Raw genomic sequence first — 23,678 nt, 5'->3', positions numbered from 1 at the left:
GATACAGGAACATAACAAGCCCACAAATAATCCTTGTATGTCCTGCTCTGCCCTTGCATGCCATCATTCTCCCTCAGAAGTCTGAGCTGTGTCCAAAGTTGGTTGTAGGCTGTGTTTTTGACAATAGCAGGGTTGTAATGGAAACTGTCTTCAGCACCTAAGTTATGGGGCCCGATACAGTGAGTACCATACAAGTAGTGGGTCTGCCTGCCCTAAATTATGCCTGTTAATGTGACCCCATCATTATTCCCAGGATCTGTGCCCTTCGCCCTTGATCTCATTTCTGCAGGATTTAGACAAGTGTCAGACCCTTGGAATGCTACACAATAGTGACCTTGATTCTCTCACTTTGCTGCAAAAAAAAAAAAAAAATGAGTTTAAATCTAGTGTTAAAATGACATGGAATGCTTTGTAACCAGATTAGTCCTGATACAAAAAAATCCCTAGCCCTCTGTCCAGAGGCATCTGGTTTTTGATTTGGCTCAGGCTTTCTGGTCATAAGGGTAGCTAGTGCATGTACAGAAGACTAAAGCATCTTTGTTGTTGTTGCATTTGATATATGGGGAATTTCAGGTGATTCTTTCATAGCGTTAAATTTCCAGATATTATTTCTAAAGCTTTGCCCTTATAATTGTCAAAATACAACTCTTTAAGGGGAGAAAACAAACAAACAAACAAACAAAACACTGCTTGGCACAAGATGCCAAAATAAAGATGGTGGGATGTTTAGTGTTTGATAGATGAACACGTGGAAAGGGGGTGTAATTTGGAACCAAGAGGCACCACCCCAAGGCTGGTCCCAAACTCCTTTGGGGGGAAAAAGCAGTCTTTAATTACATCTGGTACTCGTTAATTCTTTTTGGAGTCTCTTTCCAGATCTGTTCCCCCATCAGCCTCCCATCGAGCAACAGAAATTCCAGATGGTTCCCTCCATATGCCCATGCTCATTCTCTCAAGTAGGATAGATTGGTCACTGACAGAGCAGGATGGAAAAGCCTTGGTCAAAGCAAGGCAAGATGAAAAGCATCAGGCCACAGTTAATTTAGAGGTGGTCTATCATTCATGTTTTTAAGTGGTTTGTATAAATGTTACCGAGTGATTTTTTTTCTGAAATGTTTTGAATAATTTCATGGAAATGAAGCTACTTAAAGAAAGTGGCATATTGATCCTAACTTTCCACACCTGGGAAAGATAGAAATCCACTAGAAGCTGTCATTGTAGCTCAGGGTTGGTCAGTTTGGACGTGTAGCTGATCTGCTCTGGAGACTAGTTTGGAATGGATTCTTTTGCCTATGTTTCTTGTATGGATAGCTGTAGTCTCTGTTATTATGGTACAAAATATCCTTGATACAAATATTTATAGGGCATTTGTTTCTTTCATCTTCACAGAATTTTTTTTATTAAGCACATTGATAGAATTTCTATTTTGAAGTAGTTGGGAGTAAAGATGAGGTCAACCTCCATTTAATGAAAAAATATACAGTTGACCTTGAACAACATGGGAGTTAGGGTGCTGATCCCCCACGCTGTGCAGTCAAAAATCTGTGTATAACTTTGAACTCCCCCAAATGTAACTACTAATAGCCTACTGTTGACCAGAAGATTTACCAATAACAGAAACAATTAATACATATTTTGTAGGTTACTTATAATATCTATTGTAGTCTTACAATAGTAAGTAAGCTAGAGAAAAGACAATGTTATTAAGGAAATCAGAAGGAACATAATGGACATTTAAAGTACCATATTGTATTTATCAAATACAGTGGATCCATGCAGTTCAAACCTATATTGCTCAAAGGTCAATTATATTATCATTTCAAGTATATCACATTGTACTTATTTGTTTATCTGTCCTCATCTGATGATGGGAAACATGTCTTCCTCATCTTTGAATTCCTACCACTCAACAAGATTTGACACATCACGTGGGAGGAAAAGAAAGAAGAAAAGGTGACTAGACAGATCCAGGCAATTTCAAAGTAAAATAAGAGCAATGTTTCTACTCTTGTCTTCATCCTATACTTCCTCTTATATAGCTATTAGATTTTACATGTGGGGTATGTGTATGTTCTTTGGTGTTATTTTTGAGTATCTACTGTTCAAGGTCCTGAGCAAGTAAATGTGAGAATTGCAGCTGTGGTCTCTGTTCTCATGGAGCTTGCAATAATTAAGCTACCTGCAATTTGTGTGAAATTTGTTGGTATATTTGGAATGGATAGGGCAATCAAAAGGAGAAATTTCTTCTAAGAGGAGTATGTGATAAAGACCAAAAGGACGGAAATTGTCCTATTTTAACTGATAAGTATGTTAAAACGAAGCCTAATATCATGCTTTTGTGCATGTGAGTACTCTGTAGATGAGATAAAACGTTTATTGAAGCAATTTAATCATTTTTAAAATCAGGCTTGGCAGCCAAATGTTGGTAGTTTGGGCCATAGGTTGGAATAGATAGGGGTTATTGGCATAGAACTTTTTTAATTTTTAAAGGTGCTTGCTTGAAATAATTTGCATCTTAATTTTGAAGTCATATTAAACTCATGAACTTCCAAAATGTGTGTTAAACCTAGAACATTCTCTGGATATTTCACTCTTTTGTTTGAATGTTTTTAAAGCACCAGAGATAAAATTGGAATATTTATTTATTTTCATCTTAGCCTGATGGTTCATTTGTATCTGTTACCAATGTACTCTTGAGTTTAAGTTGTGTAGGGACCTAAACACCGCAGATCTGGGAAATCTTTATTTAGCAACTGTATCTTTTTTTTGTTATTTATTTATTTATTTATTTATTTATTTATTTATTTGAGAGAGAGCACAGGCAGGGGAGGGGTAGAAGGAGAGGGAGAAAGAATCTTAAGCAGGCTCCACACTTAATGTAGAGCCCGACATGCGGCTTGATTTCATGACCATGAGATCATGACCTGAGCCAAAATCAAGAGTCTGATGCTTAACTGACTGAGCCACCCAACAACTTTATCTATGAATTCACAATAAGCACAAGGGTTGTTAAAAATGGATTCCCATAAGAAAGTTACAGTGGGTGAGAAAGGCATAATTACACTAAGGACCAGCCCAGTGACAATCATCTCCTTACACACACTAATTATGGATGTAATAATAATATGTTTTAGTGTTCTGATATTAGAATGTATAGGGTATGGGATAGCAAACCAGAGACAGATTTCCATGGCAGGAGTGGTGGATCCAGTGAGGAGACTGGGAATATCTTACTAGCAGAGCTAAAACTTGGGTTGATTTTGAATGGGTGAGTAGGTGGTGGCTGTTGGACCACAGCCATACCTTGAGAACCATTGTTCTACTGTCCGACTGAGAGACAAGGGGAAGGAGAAAGTGCCTACCGGAGAGTTTATGAACCAGGCCTAGAGAGGTCACATTTCAATCCTTCCTATATTTTATTGACTACAGCTCAGTCATATGGGCTTCACCATATGCAGAGGAGGCTAGAAAAGATAGTCTAGCTGTGAACCCTGTAGGAAAAGAGAAATTGTTTGGTTTACAACCCTAGAGTCTCTGTCACAGGAAGGTGTGGCAGTCTTATAACTAGCGAAGTAGGGACTAGAAAAGACACCCTATGAGAAATTACTTTGGTGGAGGGCAGGTCCTTTAGAACAGCAGGGTACATTGTTTCCTGGAATGAGACATGAAATTATGTTAAAAAAATTCCTTAAAACCTTTACATGTGTCACTGATTATGGTACTTGAAATTTAAGTAGAAACATTTATTTGAGATCTTTAATTTGTGTTGAATTACTACTAAGCCTCAGAAAGTAACACTTAATACTTTGGCATACACAAAATATTTTCTGTTTTAAATAAGGATTTTTATTCATGTATTGCCTTATTGTTACTTTCAGACAAAAATCTTTCTTTTTTTTATGAAGTCGTATGGAAACTTTATGAAATGGGCGATGAAGAACAACGGTTTTGTGTTGTCAGAGGAGCTCTACAAACATGCCAGGTTAATTGACAACAGTACCAGTAATGAAAATATCCAGCATTTCTTGAGCACACACTAGACCTTTGCTTTACATTGTAGGAATTAGGAGATTGAGAATTACTTACTAGTACTGTATAAGCACTTTAGATTTGTGAACTCATTTCACCCTCACAAGAACCCTGTGAATGAAGCAGGCATTTTTATTATTCCCATTTCACAGATTAGATAACTGAGGCACAGAAAGGTAAATGTGTTGGTTCATACAGTTAATAAGTAGCAGTGCTGGGATTCACATCCAAATCATCTGACTTCAGAAGCCAAGGTCATATCTCTGCTTCTCTGCCTCCCTGAAATTACAGTCAAAGTGAAGGGAAGGGCCAAAGGATAGGGAACTTTCCTATACATGTGCACTAAAGTAGGCCTGGGGGAGCTGTTTGAGGCATAAACACTGCCTTTTGGCCATAACACTTGTTTTTTTAGGCAATGGAAGAATTTATTAATCATGCATTTTTTTAAACTCCTGTCTCTTTATTAAGGCCTAGTCCTTTGAAAACTACCTGTTCTTGTTGCTGCACCCGGCCTGGCATTGGTAGCAACATAAGCAGCTCCTAAATTGCCTAGAGAATCTCAGGGTAAATCACTAGAGGAGAGAAGGCAATTCTTGTATTGCTTATGTGTCTGAGCAATTTCTTTTTCTTCCTCAGACAGGACTGTCCTTGTGGATATGAATCTTCCATTCCTCAAAGGCCTCTATGTGATGGGGACTTTAGAATTCCCTGTGGACAGAAGCAATGTTCTGAGTGTGGCATGCATGGTCATTGTAGGCGGGGAGCTGAAAGTTGGTGAGTAGAGGGCACAAGGATTGGGAGCATAATGGGAATTAAAGTCTGTGAGAAGGGCCTTGGGAAATGATGGTATCATCTAGCAGGTTGCTTAATAGCGTTTGGGGAGGGCTAAGGCAAGGGGCAAGTTTACTAGTAAAACTTTTCCTCTGCAAGCTTTAGACAACACAGACAGAAGTGACTTTGATTGGTCGGTCATTCTTGGATGTCCACCCACTGTCATCAGGCCATGTTTCTGGCCCTAGGGACCTCCAGCTGCTGCACATGGCAGGCCTCTTGTCCTTCTCCAGGCCACAGATCAATTCTTCCCTTTGGTCCTTTGTATGAGAGTTTACCTGTGGCTCATGCTTTCAGAAGGATTCATTTTTTGGTTAACTAACTCACAGTAAAATTTCAATTGCTATCTTAGTGTGGATCCTTGGGAATACAGACCTGAAAGCAAAATATGTGCTAATGCTTTACTGGGGCAAATAATCACAGTGAAGTGACAAAAGGGAAGTGAAAGAAAAAAGAGGGAAAGCAAACACAAGATGGTCACAGCTGCTTAAGGAAACAGGGCTATTTGCTTGGCTATGTGAGGTGCCTTGAGAGAAGCCTTATAGAGTCACCACATCTTGGGACAATAAGGGGAGCAGCTGGGGAGAAGGGTGGAAGTTCACTTTGTTCACCCCAAACCCATGAACTTGGTCTTTCTTTGTTATGTTTCATGGCTCTCTGGGAATCTAGTGGAGGGGCCAGAGGCTCAGTAGATGCCAGGAGATGGGGCTACCCCGGGTAAGAAATGAAGCATGTTGGTGAGGCCAAGGGACAAGTGGTTGGTGTAGATCTGGAGGTTAGTGTATTAGTCAGGTCTGGTGCATTGGCTTATGCAAATAAAAAGTCTGAGTTCGTATAGGTGAACTGTATACTTGGAAGTGTTGGAAGAAGTAAGTATACAATGATAAAAAAAAAATGTACTCTGACCCCAAAGGAACTACTTTTGAACTCAGTAAGGCAATCTGCTTTGCCCCTCCCACCCCCACCCCCAAAGGAGTTAAAAGAGAATTCCCAGGAACAGTAATACCTTACCCCAAAGAAGTAAGTTACTGATGGTGAGGAATGGAAATACTTAGATATTTTTATTAGGTAGCATCCAAATGTTAGAATCTCTGGTGAAAGAGATTTCTAGGTCTAACCACCTGTCTAGAGTTTAAATCACTGTGAAGATTCCTCAAAAATTATGGTCAAGCCATTTCTCAAATACTTCCAATGACAGAAAAATCGAAACATTTTAAGATAACCTGTTCTCATTTTTAAAAATTCTATTTAAATTCCTGTCCTTCTATTAAGTCAGTCTGTCTTTCTCTAATAACTGTTGGTTCAGGTTCTTTGATCTGATCTGTACAGGATGAGTTTCAAATTCCCTTCCCTTGATAGCCCTTCATTCACATTTTCTTGAATATTCTCTTTTTCAGATTTTGCAGTTCCTATTATTTTAACCACAGTTAAATCATAGTTATTGTAATCATTATTATTATGATTACATAGTTATGTTATTGTGATATCTTTTTAATCATAGTTATTGATACTTTAAAATAATTTTTATTTTTCCAGTACAAAACTGGAAAGTGGAGAAAAGCAAATAGAAGTTACATAACAGATATGAAGTAATCATTCATATTCCCAAATGTAAAGATAACCACAGTTATATTTTGTAGTCTTGTCTTTAAATCATTTTTTTCTGGCACATGCCTATACACACATACACATACACACTTTAAAACATAGAGTATACAATGTGATAATCTTTTGGATTCTGTGTTAACAATGTGAGAATTTCCTCAGCACATTCTTTTTCCAGGACATGGTTTTAATAATGTTAATATTCTATATCTATGTGAGTATGTATACATGCATGTATAATAATTTAGTTAACTGTTTTCCTATTGTTGAATATCAAGGTTATTCAGATTTCTTTTTGTCCAAGTACCTTACTATGCAATGAACAATTTAGAATTCAAATCATTATTCATATCTCTGATTATTTCCTTAGGATAGACATTTGTAAGTAGAATTAATGGGCCTAAGGATAAGTGCATGTTTTTATTTGAATTGTGGTAAAATTCACATAACTTTACTCAAGTTAAACTCAGGAGCATTTGCTACATGCACAGTGATGTGCAACAATTACTTTTTCTAGTTCCGAAACATTTTTAAAAATTTTAATTCCAGTATACTTAACATACAGTGTTATATTAATTTCAGGTGTATGATACAGTGATTTTTGTTATTCAACAACTCTATATACTACTCAGTGCTCATCATGATAAGTGTTAATCCCCTTCACTTATTTTCCCATCTCCCCACCCACCTGTGTTCTGGGAGCTATCAGTTTGTTCTCTATAATTAAGAATCTGTTGGTCTTTTTTGGAAGAGTGTCTATTCGTGTCTTCTGTCCATTTGCTAATTGGATTATTCATTTTGGGGGGAATTGAGTTTTATAAGTTCTTTATAGATTTTGGATACTAACTCTTTATCAGATATGTCATTGGCAAATAATTCCTCCCATTTAGTTGGCTTTTAGTTTGATTGATTGTTTCCTTTGTGGCCCAGAAGCTTTTTATTTTGGTGTAGTCCCAGTAGTTTAGTTTTGTTTCTCTTAGCTTTTGTTTCTCTTGCCACAGGAGACATATCTAGAAAAATGTTGCTGTAGCCAATGTCAGAGAAATTACTGTGCTCTATTTTAGGATTTTTATGGTTTCAGGTCTCACGTTTAGGTCCTTAATCCATGTTGAGTTTATTTTTGTGTATAGTATAAAAAAGTGGTCTAGTTTCATTCTTTTGCATGGAGTTGTCTCATTTTTCCAACACCATTTGTTGAAGAGATTTTCTTTTTCCCATTGCATAATCTTACCTTCTTTGTCAAAGATAAATTGACCTTATAATTGTGGGTTTATTTCTGGGTTCTCTATTCTGCTCCACTGATCTGTGTCTCTTTTTGTGCTAGTACCATACCGTTTTGATCACTACAGTTTTATAGTGTAACTTGAAATGTGGGATTGTGATACCTCCCATTTTGTTCTTTTTGAAGATTACTTTGGCTATTCAGGGTCTTTTGTGGTTCCATACAAAGTTTAAGGTTATTTTTTCTAGTTCTATGAAAAATGCTATTGGTATTTTTGATAAGGATTGAATTAAATGTATAGATAGCGTTGGGTTAAATGGACATTTTAAGAATATTTGTTTTCCCATTCCATGAGCATGGAATATCTTTCCACTTGTTTGTGTTGTTTTCACTTTCTTTCATCAGTATTTTATAGTTTTTAGACTACAGGTCTTTCACTTCCTTAATTAAGTTTATTCTTAGATATTTTATTATTTTTGATGCAAATGTAAAGAGGATTGTTTTCTTTCTCCTTTTTTTAAATGTTTATTTAGTTTTGAGAGAGAGAGAGAGAGAGCATGAGCAGGGGGGAGGTGCAAAGAGAGAGGGGAACGGAAGATCCTAAGCAGGCTCTGCACTGACAGCAGGGCTCTAACTCCCAAAATGCAAGATCATGACCTGAGCGGAAGTCAACTGACTAAACCACCCAGGCGCTGCAATGGGATTGTTTTCTTAATCTCTCTTTCTCTTACTTCATTATTAGTGTATAGACATACAATGGATTTCTGTATATTGATTTTGTATCCTTTGACGTTACTGAAATTATTTATCAGCTCTAGTAGTTTTTTGGTAGAGTCTTTAGGGTTTTCTATATATAGTATGAAGACATATGCAAATAGTAAAAGTTTTACTTCTTCCCTACCAGTTTGGCTGCCTTTTTCTTTCTCTTTGTTGTCTCATTGCTGTGGCTAGGACTTTCAGTACTATGTTTAACAAAAGTTGTGAGAGTAGACATCCCTGTATTGTTCCTGACCATAGGGGAAAAGCTCTCAGTTTTTACCATTGAATATGATGCTACTTGTAGTTTTTTTCATATAGGACCTGTATTATCTTGACATATGTTCCCTCTAAACCTACTTTGTTGACGGTTTTTATCATGAATGGATGTTATGCTTTGTCAGATGCTTTTTTTGCATCTATTGAAATGATCATATGATGTTTATCCATTCCCTTGTTGATATGATGTATCATAATGATTGGTTTGTAAATATTGAGCCATTCTTGTATCCCAGGAATAAATCCCCCTTGATTATGGTTAATGATATTTTTAATGTATTGTTGGATTTAGTTTGCTAATCTTTTGTTGAGGATTGTTACATCTGTGTTCATCAGAGATGGTGGCCTATAGTTCTCTTTTTCTGTCGTACTTGGTATCAGGGTACTGCTGTCCTCATAGAATGAATTTGGAAGCTTTTCTATTCTTTTTTTTTTTTTTTTTTGGAATTGTTTGAGAAGAGGTATTAACTCTTTTTTACATGTTTGCTGGAATTTACCTGTGAAACCATCTGCTTTTGAACTTTTTTTTTGTTAGAATTTTTTTGATAATTGATTCAATTTCATTACTGCTAATTGATCTGTTTAAATTTTCTATTTCTTCCTGATTTGTTTTTGGGAGGTTATACATTTCTAGAAATGGATACATTTTTTCTAGTGTGTCCAATTTGTTGGCATATCATGTTTCATAATCTCTTATTATACTTTGTGTATCTGTGATATGGTTGTTATTTCTCCTCTTTCATTTCTGATTTCATTTATTTGTGTTTTCTCTCTCTTTTGTTTTGAAGAGTGTGGTTAAAGGTTTATCAATTTTGCTGATCTTTTAAAAAAATCAGTTTCTATTTTCATTGATTTGTTCTTTTGTTTAGTTTCATTTTAGTTTATTTCTGCTCTAATCTTTATAATTTCTTGTCTTCTACTAATATGGTGTTTTAATTGTTCTTCTTTTAAGTTCCTTTTAGATATAAGTTTAGGTTGTTTATTTGAGATTCTTGTTTCTTGAGGTAGGCCTGTATTGCTATAAACTTTCCTCTTAGAATAACATTTGTTGCATCCCAAACATTTGGACGATTGTGTTTTCATTTTCATTTGTCTCCATATATTATTTGATTTCCTTTTTAATTTCTTGATTTGCCCACTCATTGTTTAGTAGAATGTTATTTAATATTCATGTATTTGTGCTTTTTCCACATTTTTTCCTGTGGTAGATTTCTAGTTTCATTGCATTGTGGTTGGAAAAGATTCATGGTATGACTTCAATCATTTTGAATTTGTTGACACTTGATTTGTGGCCTAACATGTGATCTGTTCTGAAGAATATTCCATGTGCACTTAAAAAGAATGTGTATATTATGTTGATTTAGGATGGAATGTTCTAAATATATCTATTAGATCCATTTGGTTTAATGTGTCATTCAAATCCACCGTTTCCTTGCTGATTTTCTGTTTGGGTGATCAATCCATTGATGGAAATGGGGTGTTAAAGTCCCTTACGATTATTGTATTATTACTGGTTACTTCTTTTATATTTGTTAATGGGTGCTTTATGTATTTGGTTGCTCTCATGCTGGGTGCATAAATATTTACAATTGTTATATCTTCTTGTTGGATCATTCCCTCTATGATTATGTAGTGTTCTTTGTCTCTTGGTATAGTCTTTGTTTTAAAGCTATTTTGTCTGATATAAATATTACTACTCTGGCTTTTTTTTCACCTCCATTTGTATAATAAATGTTTTTCTGTCCCTTTGAATCTGCATGTATCTTTAAGTCTGAAATGAGTCTTTTGTAGGTAGCATATACATGGGTCTTGCCTTTTATCCATCTGTCACTCCATGTCTTTTGACCAGACTGTATGATTGGAGTGTCCATTTGTATTCACAGTAATTATTGATAGGTATTTACTTATTGTCATTTTGTTACTTGTTTTATGGTTGTCTTTGGAGTTCTTCTCGTTCAGATTAATCTATGTTTTAAAGTCCTCGATACATGTTGTCAAACTGCTTTTCAGAAAGATTTTACAAACTTGTACTCCGTTCACATATCTCAGAGTTATGAGATCCCTCACTCCCTGACATTGCCTTTAAACACTACTTTGTTCAATTCCTATGAGAGTATGAAGCCAGAGGGAAAGAATTTTTCCTGGGTGGACCCTGACAGAGTCAAATGAGTATAGCAGTGACCAGCATGGGCTCTAAGTCAAATGGCTTGGGATCAAATCCATGTTGGTTACCCTACTTGCTGTTTGACCTTAAGCAAATTACCCTCTGGACACATCCATTTATTCAGCGGTAAAGTACATGGCAAAATGGAAACTTCCTTGGAGGAATGTTAAAACCATTAAACATAACAGTTTCTTCTATGTGCTTGGCATGTAATAAGTATTTGATGTTTCAGTTTATCTGTCAGGGTGCTCGCAGAAAATAGATGTCATACTGAATTGGACTTATTTGAGAAAATGTTAATGAAGGAGAGAGTCACAAAAATCCAAATGGCACGGGGAATTCCCCAGGGCTAGTAACAGCAGAGCATCCTTAGTACCCTTTGCCCTAAAGGAGTGAGAAAAAGAAGTCATTGCTGGAATTAGAGATGGCAGAGGATGTATGGAGATAACTGGCAGAAAGTACCATGACCTTTTGTGTCTGGGACTAACTCAGTACAAGGAACAGCTAATAGACATAAAAAAAACCTTGATCTCGCTTTCTTTGTTTCCTCACCTCCTGCTTGTGCTTCATTTGACTAAAGCCAACCGGAGCTCAGAGTGAAGGAGAGCTCAATGTAGTACCTGCAAGACAACAGTATCCTGGAGGCACTGAGCAGAGGAAAGAAAGGCAGACTTTGAAAATGGAGGCATTAACAGAAGCTCTCCAGCACAATTAGCTTCTAGCTACCATAATAGATACCATCTTTTTATTAATATTTCCAAACATTGAACTACCTTCTCTGTCCAGCCCTTTATGCAGTTGGTCCTGCCAACTATATTGTGAACTGTAATTCTTACATTCAATTTATTTATTTATTTATTTATTTATTTATTTATTTATTTATTGGAGCAAGAATGTGCACAAGCAGGGGAAGGGCAAAGAAAGATGGGGAGAGAGAATATCAAGCAGGCTTCACGTGCAGCATAGAGCCCAGCACGGTGCTTGATCCCACAACCCTGGGATCATGACCTGAGCTGAAATCAAGAGTTGGAAGCTCAACCAACTGAGCCACCCAGGCCCCCCAAATTCCTACTCTTTTTTGTGTCCTGCCTCTAATACATATCTCTACATTGTACACTTGTGTAAGGATTATTTTGTTTTCCCTTCAGTTCTAGGGGGATCTAAATGTAATACTTTTTAACTTACCTTTTTATCATTTCAATCCATTTTTCCACAAGGGGGAAATCCTTTTAAATTCTGATCTTTTTCTCTCAGATTAAGCTTGTTTGCTCATTTATTTAATATTTTATAAAATCTTCATCCAGCTAACTGATAGAAATACTTAATAAAACTGAACCTTGTTCTTCTGACTAGAAAATGTATTTCAGTTGGACAGCTATTGCTAAGATTGGTCTTTTTTTTGTAAATTATTTTTAGGTTTCTCAGTTCAATTACTACTATAATAAAAGCTTGTTACCTGAAAATATATACTTTTGAAGGGAAGTAACATGGAAACTTTCCAGTTTTGATTTATACATTTCAAATTTTATTTTAAAATTTGTCTATTCCCCACTATATTTTTACCTATTAGTCGGCAGTGGTGTATTATTTTTCTTCCTGCTTTGTCCATGTGTTGTAGGCCTAAAGGTTGATTACTAGAACCCATCTGCCCAATTTTATATGTATTATGCCTGAAGGAAGACTTTCAACCCATCTGTCTAATTCTACCACACCCTAAAGAAATCCCAACATGAAATAGATAATAAGACTGGTTAGTAAACAAACTTAATAGATGTGGACATTGGCACAGAGCACTGCCAAAGTATGTCTGCTGTTTGATGCCATTTGATCCAAGTCCTAACATTGTGGAATTATATTTCTTGGTGGTTCTTTTAAGTCAACTTGTGCTGGCAGAAGGTATCAACTGACTTTTAGTAGAGTAGAAAGATAGAATGCTATAGAAATAGAAGGAAAGTTTAATATCAAAGCCTTGCTTAGAGGGTTATAGTTGCATCACAAATGCCAAACTCAGTTTCTTTCTTTGTGCAGTGATTATCTCATTAATCTGATACAACACTTGAGATAAGCTTAAAGTATTTCATTTTTGTGTCCATTCTTTAATTTGTCATGTGTTTGCTCATTGCCTATTGTTTGCCAAGTACTATGGGAGAAGTTGGATATACAGAAATATCAGTCATGAACCCTAGCTTGCAAGAAATGTCTCCATAAAATAGTGGAGACAGATAAGTAAAAACATAATTGGAAGAGTCCCATCTTCCAACCTGGAGGGGCTTAAAGGTCAAGGAAGAGATCTCAAAAGGCACATCTTTGTGGAAATGAATTATGCCTTCAGGAAATATAGGGAATATGTATGTCTGCATTGTAGGTTTTATAGAATGGTGGTAGCCAGTGAAGCTTTTTGGCCTTATACATTATGTTAAGGAGTTTGGATTTTATCATGAAGGCTGTGAGGAGGGTAGTCCCTGAATAGTTTTAGGTAAGGAAGTGACATAATTGGATTTGGTCTTAGAAAGATCACTCCTGGCAGTGGAAGGTGGGGGGAATGAGGCAGTATATTGGAAGGGTCACAGTAAATTGTGAGAAGATAGTAAGATGTTTCAGGAGAGACCTTGTAAAGGAATCAACTAGGGCACTGGAAATAAAAAGGAATAATTAATTATAGAAATACCGAGTGTGTAAAAAAGTCACTAGAACCTAGTAGCAATTTTGATGTCAGGTGAGGAGTTTTTTAGAACCCATGCCACATTTCAGGTTGGGAGATCTGGGTCAATGGTAGTATGAGGTTAGAATCACCTTTCTACCACTTGTTAGTTGAACAACTGTGGGTAAGTTACAGGATCTATCTCTGCCTCAGTTTTCTTCCCTTCGAAATGGGAATAATAACAGTTCTTATTTCATGGAGTTGTATGAGAATTAATTGAGTATTTATTAAAGTGCTTGTAATAGTGTCAGACACATAGAAAGCTCTCACAGTTTTTTGTTGAATAGGTGGACTCATACACCTCAAGATTAGATTTCAGTGTATGTAAGTGGCTACAATTTGGGGGAGTACCAATGGTGTTAAAGAAAGGGCGGATAGAAGAAACTGAGCTCAGGAAGGAGGATGGAAAAGAAACAGCAATGCAGGGAGAAGGAAAATGAAATGACAAGAAAATAATATATTGAAACAAAGAAGGGAATTTATAAGAAAAAAGGAGTAGTCATTAGTATGAAATTAGAGAGCAAAGAAAGTTGGAAAGGAAACTGGCCATCTTATTTTGGCTTTTTTTTTTTTTAATTTTTGTTTTATAATGACTGTTCAATATAGGTTTGACACAACGTTATTTTGTATGTGGAACAAAGAAAAAAACTAACACATTATTTTAGGGACAGTAACTTTTAATACATTGAATACCATTTCTTTAACAACTTCATTTTTTTGGCATTAATGTAATCTTAAGTATAAGTGAACATATTAAATGTCATATTTAAAAATGAACAGTAATCCATATAAGAGTGATGTCATTAAACCTGTATGTGCTTTCATGAATAACTTTCTTCTGGATGATAATTTGTGGCAAATTAGTAAATATTAAGGAGAAAATAATTCCTCTGATATGATTTTCCCAAGTTTTACATATAGATTTGTCCCTGTCTCTGTCCCTTTCCTCTTGCTTCCTTCTGTTTCTTTCTGCTTCATTGATGGCCTGCTCAGTGGCAAATATGCTTTCTGAGACTTGAATACTCAGCAGTAAGGAAGACAGATAAGGTTCCTGTTTAATGAAATGAAGCAAAGTCCAGGTTGCTTTCTAAAGTCTTAAAGATACAATTGAGGCCAAATTATGCTGAAAATGGTTACTTTTTCATAATATCATAAGTATAATATTAACAAGAGAGAAATTAGTTTAGGATCCTCATGGCAATTCTAGAGAGCTGGATTATATTTCTAGTTAAGCAACTCATTCTACAACTTTTGGAGTATTCTCTAATAGTAGATTTAGAACAGTAATATCACAGACCTAAATGATTCTGTGAATCCTCTGTTTCATTGCATGGATAAGGAAACTGAGCTCCTGCGTGATAACTGATTTGCTCTCCCATCTCCTAGCTGATAAAGACCGGGACCAGGATTAGAGGCTATTTTAGTTACCTTAAATATTCATCCTTCAACTGAAGGCAGTGCCCAAGGACTATTTTTACTGTGAGCACCTCCTGACTCCATTTAGTAGCTTTCACTGTGTCTTTTGTTCTGGTCTATTCTCTTAATTCATATTGTCATTATTGCATTCATCTTATTGTTACAAGGTGGTATGTTTCACCTTCCCTATTATGATAGACTAGACATTTTGTGACCCTAGTGCCTAGTACATAGTAGAGTTCAGATAGTGTACTGTGTGACTGATTAGTGTATATATAAATGAATGGATATATCTAAGTCTGTCTTTCAGCTCAATGCCTTTTTCTTGTAACATGTTCAGATCCTTAGCTTAGACTTAAATGTCTACACCTGTGAAGAAGGAATTATAGTATTAATGTGTAAATGACTACAATGCTTTTCCCCTCTGTATGAAAGGAATTAAATAATGACAAAACAATGAAAAATGGGTGATATTCTACAAATCCGAAGTATTTTCAATTTTTAGTCTGTCTAGGAGAGAAAAACTCATAAAAATGCCCAACTCAAAGCCTGTTTAATAAACATTGGTTTGTTGATTGCTTGAAATGTTTGCATTTCATTGTCCATGAGTAGATGTCTGAACTCATCTTTTACACTGGTATCTTCTGAGAGAGGACATCATTCCTATGCTTTAAAATGTGTTCTTTGCTTAGATACCAATGACATTAACATGTTATTCATCCAAATGTTCAGCTCAATAGAGTGTTTTAAGCTCATAGTTTTAAAATTGCAAATGGAGGAGCACCTGGGTAGTTCAGTCATTTAAGTGTTCAACTCTTGATTTTGGCTCAGGCCATAATCTCATGGTAATGGGATTGAGCCCCACATCTGACTCAGTGCAGAACTCAGAGCATGCTTGGGATTCTCTCTCTCCCTCTGTCTCTTCCCTACCCCTGCTCATGCGCTCCCCCTCCCTCTCTATCAAAATTAATAAACAAAAAATAAAATAAAATTGCAAATGGAAGACTCTCTTCTGATGGTTTGTAGGTGAATTTCAGAGAGGGATTACTAGTAATAATTAGTGTCTTTAAAAGTTAATAGAACCCTCCTTGATCCCTAGGTAAGCAGACATGCCCCACACATCAATTTCCCTGAGGACATGGCAGTTCATTGTTTCCATGGCCTGTCACAACAAGGTCACATGACATGCTGCCTAGTTGCTCAGTAATTATGCTTCGAACTGGGTTTTTATCTTAAAACGTGTCACATATTGTTTTGCAGAGTTAGTGATGGGTATTTGTCAGCCTTGTCTCACATTTGTAGCCAGGTGCCTAAGGTCATCATTAGCACATGACTTTGATTGTCAGGAAATGAAGTACTGGGTCTATGGAAGTTTCTTTCATTGCTTCTATGATTGGGACTTTCTCAATCCTAAAGAAGAAAAATCCATACACAGTTTATTGCCTTCCAAACTGACAGTTCTGTAAGGCTCATTGGATGATTAAGTAATAAAAAGGAGACAAACCAGAGAAAAGTGTAGATTAAAACATATCCTCTAGCCTAAAGCCACAATACCCAGTACTTAGACTCATTCAGTAGCCAGGGAATCTTGTAGCGATGTTTAAAAATAATATATTAAATTAAAAAATATATATATCCTCTTTCAAGTTTATGCTTAGAAAATACAAATAAACCACACATTTAATGTGTAAATATTACCATAGGTATACATAAATATCTGCAAAAGAGATCATTTATAAATTGGCTAATATGGATCATGAGTGAAGAAATCAGTTTTTGTTTACACTGACAGTTTGCTAATGAAATTACTAGTTATGCAATAAAATTAAAAAGTGACACAAACGGGATGTTACTTTTAAATATTGTATTTATTTAACTATAAGGACAAAAGCATACAAGCTTTGTTCTTTACAAGTTCAGGAAACACCAAACTTCATTTCTTTGAGTCTTGGAGAAGAGTGGCAGCCAATGGTAAATAATACATATTTCAAAATGAATTTAAACACAGAAATATCTCTTTTAGGGGCGCCTGGGTGGCGCAGTCGGTTAAGCGTCCGACTTCAGCCAGGTCACGATCTCGCGGTCCGTGAGTTCGAGCCCTGCGTCAGGCTCTGGGCTGTCCGTGAGTTCGAGCCCCGCGTCAGGTTCTGGGCTGATGGCTCGGAGCCTGGAGCCTGTTTCCGATTCTGTGTCTCCCTCTCTCTCTGCCCCTCCCCCATTCATGCTCTGTCTCTCTCTGTCCCAAAAATAAATTAAAAACGTTGAAAAAAAAATTAAAAAAAAAAAAAAAAAAAAAAAAAAAAAAAGAAATATCTCTTTTATCTGTAGATGGATACTAGTTCTCTGACAGATAAACATCACACTATATATAATAATAAGTATATATGTGTGTGTGTGTGTGTGTGTGTGTGTATAAGCAAAACATTGATACAAGAAATGATTCTTCTATTTTTTGGGGTATCAGTTTCTATGAAACACATTTACAGTAATGTCTTTAATATTTTAATATTTTCTAAATCAGTGTTTCTGAAACTATATTTTGGACTCTTGAACTTCCATCACAATAACAGTAAAATTCCTTTAGAAATTGATTATTTTCAAATAATTAAATAGTGAATTATATAATAAATAAAATAACTATTAAGTATTATTTAATTATTTTTGCATGGAAAAACTAAATTATTTTAAGCAAATAGGTGAATAAATGACTGAATAAATAATTTGTTTCCTTGTTTAGAAAACTATTTTAAGAGTGTTTGAGTTGGAGATAAATTTAATTGTATTTCCTGCAGTTCTGTGGGCTGGACATTCAAATAAGTATTTGCCTATTATTTTTGCTATTGAAATGTCTAGTTTCTAGCACTTTAGAAAGAGAACATTACTGGTTGGGAAGGGCTCACCTTGTTTTTCTTAATTTGTAAATTTAAATGTTAATTATAAAATGTAGCATTTCTTCATTGTTACTGCTACTATTTTTCCCATTATTACTACTAAGAGCCAACATTTTTAAAAGCATTTAAAACATTTGATACGTAGACACTGTGCCATGTATTACTAACATGCAGTACATCATTTAACTCCCAATGAAGTTATGCTATTATTATGTTTATTTTAAAGTTGCAGAAACCAAGGCTTATAGAAGTGAGTTAGCTCACCCTTGTTTATAAAGTTTTAAGGATTTTTATACATTTTACAAGTATGTGAGTGAATACATTATGTATTAACTTTTATTTATTTATTTTTTAAGTTTATTTATTTGGAGAAAGAGAGAACAAGAGTCGGGCAGGGGCAGAGAAAGAGGGAGAGAATCCTAAGCAGGCTCCGTGCTTTCAGTGCAGAGCCTGATGTAGGGCTCAATCCCAAGAACCATGAGATCTTGACCTGAGCCAAAACTAAGAGTCTCATAGACTTAACTGACTGAACATCCCAGGCACCCTTAACTTTTATTTTAATATTCTATCAATTGTTGGACAAAATGACAGGCCTCATCAGTGATAAAAACCTATCAGCCAGAATACAATCACTCTCCAAGGGATTAGAGATTATCATTTGTGCCTACTTGTTACTCTTATAACCAATCATTATTTCATTGGACTGAAAGCCCCCCTTTTCACCTAATTTTGATTGTAGGGGAGGAATGTTTTAGGGATAGGTAGGTCAAATGTACACTAGGAATTAAAATCTAATTCATAATAAAATCTGCTTCACAATTTAATTGGTTTAGTTTGTTTATTTGCTAGTTTGGTTCTGATCATAAAAATGTTCTGGAGGCTCTGCTCTGAAGAAAATAGACATAGCAAGACTTTAGAAAAATAGTGGTGCTCCAGTTAGAAGCTCATATAACCGACTTCAGAGGACAGAAGAAATGTGCAAAATTAATTTTGGGGGATAATTTCCTAACCTTTCATGTGCAATCAATCATGATATCTCATGGAATTTCAAGGTTTACTTGGACAGAAATACAAATTATGTAGAAATACCGTTTGTTTCTTTGGATTCAATGAAAAGGACTTGAAAAAAGTTTTATCTAAAATTTTAGTCAGTATACATCAAATATATGCATTTTCATGTATGTCAGTTATATCTCAATAGAGCTATAAAAATATTAATGTCATGGAAAAGCAGTAAAACATATAATTTTGGCCAGTTTCTGTTCTTTTTTTTGTTGTTGTTGTTGTTGTTTTTTTTGTTTTAAATTTTTTTTAACGTTTATTTTTGAGACAGAGAGAGACAGAGCATGAATGGGGGAGGGTCAGAGAGAGGGAGACACAGAATCCGAAACAGGCTCCAGGCTCTGAGCGGTCAGCACAGAGCCCGACGCGGGGCTTGAACTCACAGACCGCGAGATCATGACCTGAGCTGAAGTCGGACGCTTAACCGACTGAGCCACCCAGGCGCCCCCAGTTTCTGTTCTTTTGATTAATAAATACTTATTGATCAGTGTCCATAAAACATAATAATCAGTTAATAAAATTTGAATTATTATAAAATATGCATATACAGAAAAGTTTATAAAATAAAAAATACACAGCTAAATTAAACCTAATTCCATTCCAGCAGGTATGTAGTAAGATCTAATTATTGTTTAATTTTCATTTCTCTCATCTCTAATGTGATTAATACTTTAAAACTTTTTATTGTTTATTTGATATCGTTTTGTGAAGTAGATGTTCTCTTGCCATCTTTTAAAATAATGAATTCTCTGTTTTATATTGATTTATTGGAGACACTTATATATTCTACAATGTACCTTTTGTTGGTTATATGTATTGCAAATGTCTTTGCCTACTCTGTGGCTTGCTTTTTCACTCTCTTAATGATATCTCTAGATAATTGGGAAATCTTTATTTCAATATAGTTCATTTTATAGACCTTTCCCTGTATAAATTACACAGTTTGATTGAACTGTGGTCAGCAAGCATCTATGATTCCAATCCTTTTAAATTTGTTAAACTTGCTTTAGGGTCACCATATGATCATTATTTGTGACTCTGTTGTGCATGTCTCAAAATGATACGTATTCTTTTGGGTCTAATTTTCCATCCAGGACTCTTATGTCAGATTTGTCAATAGTATTATTCAAAACTGCTATATCCTTACTGCTTTTTGTTCATTCTCTTCATAGTTATGTTTAATTTTCCACTGTTATTATAGGTATATCTATTGTCCTTGTAATTCTGTCAATTTTTGCTTTATTCTGCAGCTTTGATGCCAGGCACATAGATGCTTAAGATTATTCCAACATTGGTGAAATGGGTCTTTTTTACTCTGGAGTATTCCTCTTTATTTCTCTTTACTGCAAAAAGATTGGTTAAAATTACCTAGTTTTTCATTTCATTTCATTTCTGATAAAACATAAATGAACTCTACTGGCAGTACACAGTCTTTTCTTTTGATTAGCTCACTATAGAGAGTAGGAGGCCATCAGGTAGAAGGGACTTACAGCACAGTTTAGATGTAGTGACATAAGCCGTAGAAGGGGCCACTTGACCAAATCTTAGCTGACAAGGAAGGATCCCAAAAGAGGTGGCATCAGAGCTGGGTTTTGGTGTGTTAAAGACTTAAATGACTCAGCTTTTGAGCATGTCAAGGAAATTGGGGAATAGGAAGGGAATCTAAATGGACAGTGGTTTCCAATCATTTATTACTTCAAAGTGTTTTCAATTGTTTGTTATTTGAAATAGATAACACTGCAGTAAAGAACTCCGGGAAATCACCTTTGTCCATATTCCATACTATTTTGTCAGGACAAGCTCTTTGGGGGGGGGGGGGCAGCAAGGAGTGTGGACATCTTTATTCACAGAAGAGAGCATCTAATTCAAAATCATAGAAGGCTGTTAGACATAAACTACAGTGGAGCCATGTTTTGAGGGATGTCCAGGAGTTAAGACAGCAGTGGAGATATTAAAGACTGGGGACTCTCATGTGCACAGAGGAGAGAGCGTAGAGGGAATAGTAAGTAATTCAGTGTGTGTTGGCTTAGTTACAAGGTGTGGAGAGTCATGTTGAGAGAGTGGGCTTAAGTGGAAACTAGGTTTATACTTGATTCCATCAAAGAGCTTTAGTTAATGAAATAATATAAGGTTCTTTTCCCTTTTTCTTACCTTTGAATTTCATGGAATCCATTTGTACCATATTCCTGAAATCGTTATAACAGTTATCTTTTGTATGTCAGAACTTATTTTCTTCCATCTCCCCAGGTGATTTTAGCATCTGGAACATATTGTTTCCCTTCCATTGCCCACCATCGCACTAAGTAATGGCAACCTCCCTTTGCTTCTTTCCTGTTCCTCATGTCCACGTGTCCTAGGATGGTACTTATTAAGTCTAAGCCCAGGCTCACCACTTACTAGCTGTGTAATTTCTGACAAGTTATCTAACCTCTCTTTGTCTTTGTCTCAGTTTCCTCAGCAATAATCCATCAGAGGGTTGGAAGAATTCAATGAAATTGTGGATGCAAAAACACCTGGCTTCTCTGCAATGCAATGACAATGATTTCCCCTCTATTATGAGTATCTAAATTCATCCAGGTTGACAAATGCTTTTTGCTACAGTTTAGAGCAGCTTGAAGCAGCTTGAAAAAGGAAACCTGAGAGGAACTGTATTATCTCCAGAGCTTTCTTTCAGTGGTAGCTCCAGTCATTTAGAGACAAAGCCCAAGCTGGTGAGAGCCCTCACCTGTCTTTGATTGCTAGATCAGAGAATAAAAGAGGAGCTTGGCCTTTAGGGCTTCCCATTCTCAGCTTTTACAAATTCAAGAGGTGCTGCATTTTAATGTTAAAATGGCATAATTTTTTCCCCCTTTTAGGTCATTCTTGTCTCCTTTCTACCCAGTCCCTACCCCCTGTCTTCCCCTTACCCCATGTAACAACAACAACAAAAAAAATTCAAACCCTGGTCATTTCAGATATATCAGAATATCACAGCAGAGACTAATCTTGCCCAGACTTTCTGCGAAAGCTCACATGTGCTGCAGTTTGGGGTTGCATAATTGATTTAATCTCTGATTTTAGAGGAACGCTGAACTCTCTTTGTGGGACTCTGCATACATTTCTCTAGGGCAAAAACTGTCCTACTTTTTTCTCTCTGGTATCTGTTTAGTGCTAGGCCATTCCCCACCCCCCCCCACCCCAAGAATCTAAACTACCCTCCGTGAAATAAATGAAATCACAGTTGGAAAACGGCTTACTGGACAGACTTAAAACTGCCAGATAAGAGCTACACCACACATGTTTTCTTAACATTCTCCTCCTCCCCTGCTTTCCTTCTTTCTGCTCTAGCACGTCTTTGTTTGGGCCGAGAGGATACATTAGTCACTCAGCTGAGGATTGGCATTCCTACCTGGAACAGCAGTGCACTCCAGCAATTCACTGGGAAAACAGGCTGTGGGGTCTGATCCTTGCCCACTGACCCACTGTCTGACTCCAGGCAGATTCACTTACCTCTCTGAGGCTTACTTTCAACAGTGCCTCATAGACTAATGGCTGTGAAGGCTAGACCATAAAGATGTAGCAAGCTGCAAACTCACAACTCACATGGGAACCTTTTGGCTAACCAGGTATATATATGGAATGTCAATGGAGGAGAATGATTTTACACCCCCTGAAAAACTGCTTAAGCAAAATGATAACCAGGCAATTTTAAGTTCACTAGTAACTTCATAGTGTATCAGCAGCCTCATTTTGGTTGTTTTCAGGGATTTCTCAATTGGAAAGTCTCATTTGGTGACAGATATTCTTTGTCAGCCTGTTTGATACAGTATATAGTTTGGGAACTATCTTCTCACCAGGTTCTTCTTGAAAAACGAATTCTTTGTAATACTTTCTGTATCTTAAGATGTATTTTCTGAAGTAAATAACCTTTATTAGGTCAATACTAAGACTAGTCCAGCAAAATTCCCCAATTTGTATGCTGCAAAAGTGACCAAACTCCTCTGTTTGCATTGATGGATTAAGGCCAAAAGCCGTGCTGACCTTCATATCCTGAATGGATTTTCTTCATATGCTGCTAGAATAATTTCGGTTTAGAGAAAGACCCAGTACATGTTTAATAATCACTTGGCAGAAACTGTTCAAATTCACCATTGTTTAAATTCAGATTATTACTTACTAGTTGGATAAATTTGGACAAGTCCTTTAACCTCTTAGCCTTGTTATGTATGAATATTTAAAATTGGCCTAAGAATCATACTTAGGGCACCTGGGTGGCTTAGTTAAGCGTGACTTCATTTCGACTCAGGTCAGGATCTCATGGTTAATGAAATCAAGCCCCATGTCGGGCTCTGCACTGGCAGCATGGAGCCTGCTTGGGACTCTCTTTCTCCCTTTCTGCCCCTCCCCTGCTCGCTCTCTCTCAAAATAAATAAACTTAAAAAAATAATAATAATACTTCTCCGGATTGCTGTGAGGATTAAATGCTAAGATGCATGTAAAGCAATTTGGGGATACAGCCATAGACAGTGTACCAGCCAGGTTTTGCTGTAATTATGTGTAACAAATACTCCCCAAATCTCATTGGCTTACAACAACAAATATTTTCACTAGAATCAGTTGCAGCTTCTGTGTTCTTCAGCTTTGCTACCTATGCCTTCATTCAGGCACTAGATGTCATTAAGGAATTCTCCTTTCATGACAGGGAACATAATAGCAAATGACCTGGTGAAAACTTGCAAAGTA

General features: G+C 36.2%; 1 protein-coding gene across 1 annotated transcript in view; it reads left to right on the top strand.

Annotated features, from left to right (window-relative positions):
* The window catches only part of PKHD1 (PKHD1 ciliary IPT domain containing fibrocystin/polyductin), a 474,729-nt gene that overhangs the window by 287,108 nt on the left and 163,943 nt on the right, over window positions 1-23,678 (top strand). The window contains exon 52 of the mRNA XM_042939031.1: window positions 4,666-4,803. Coding sequence (XP_042794965.1) covers window positions 4,666-4,803 — 138 coding nt within the window. The remainder of the gene's footprint in view (window positions 1-4,665; window positions 4,804-23,678) is intronic.

Source organism: Panthera leo, chromosome B2, assembly GCF_018350215.1.
Source record: "Panthera leo isolate Ple1 chromosome B2, P.leo_Ple1_pat1.1, whole genome shotgun sequence".
Classification (NCBI taxonomy): domain Eukaryota; kingdom Metazoa; phylum Chordata; class Mammalia; order Carnivora; family Felidae; genus Panthera; species Panthera leo.
This window is presented reverse-complemented; position numbering and strand designations above follow the sequence as displayed.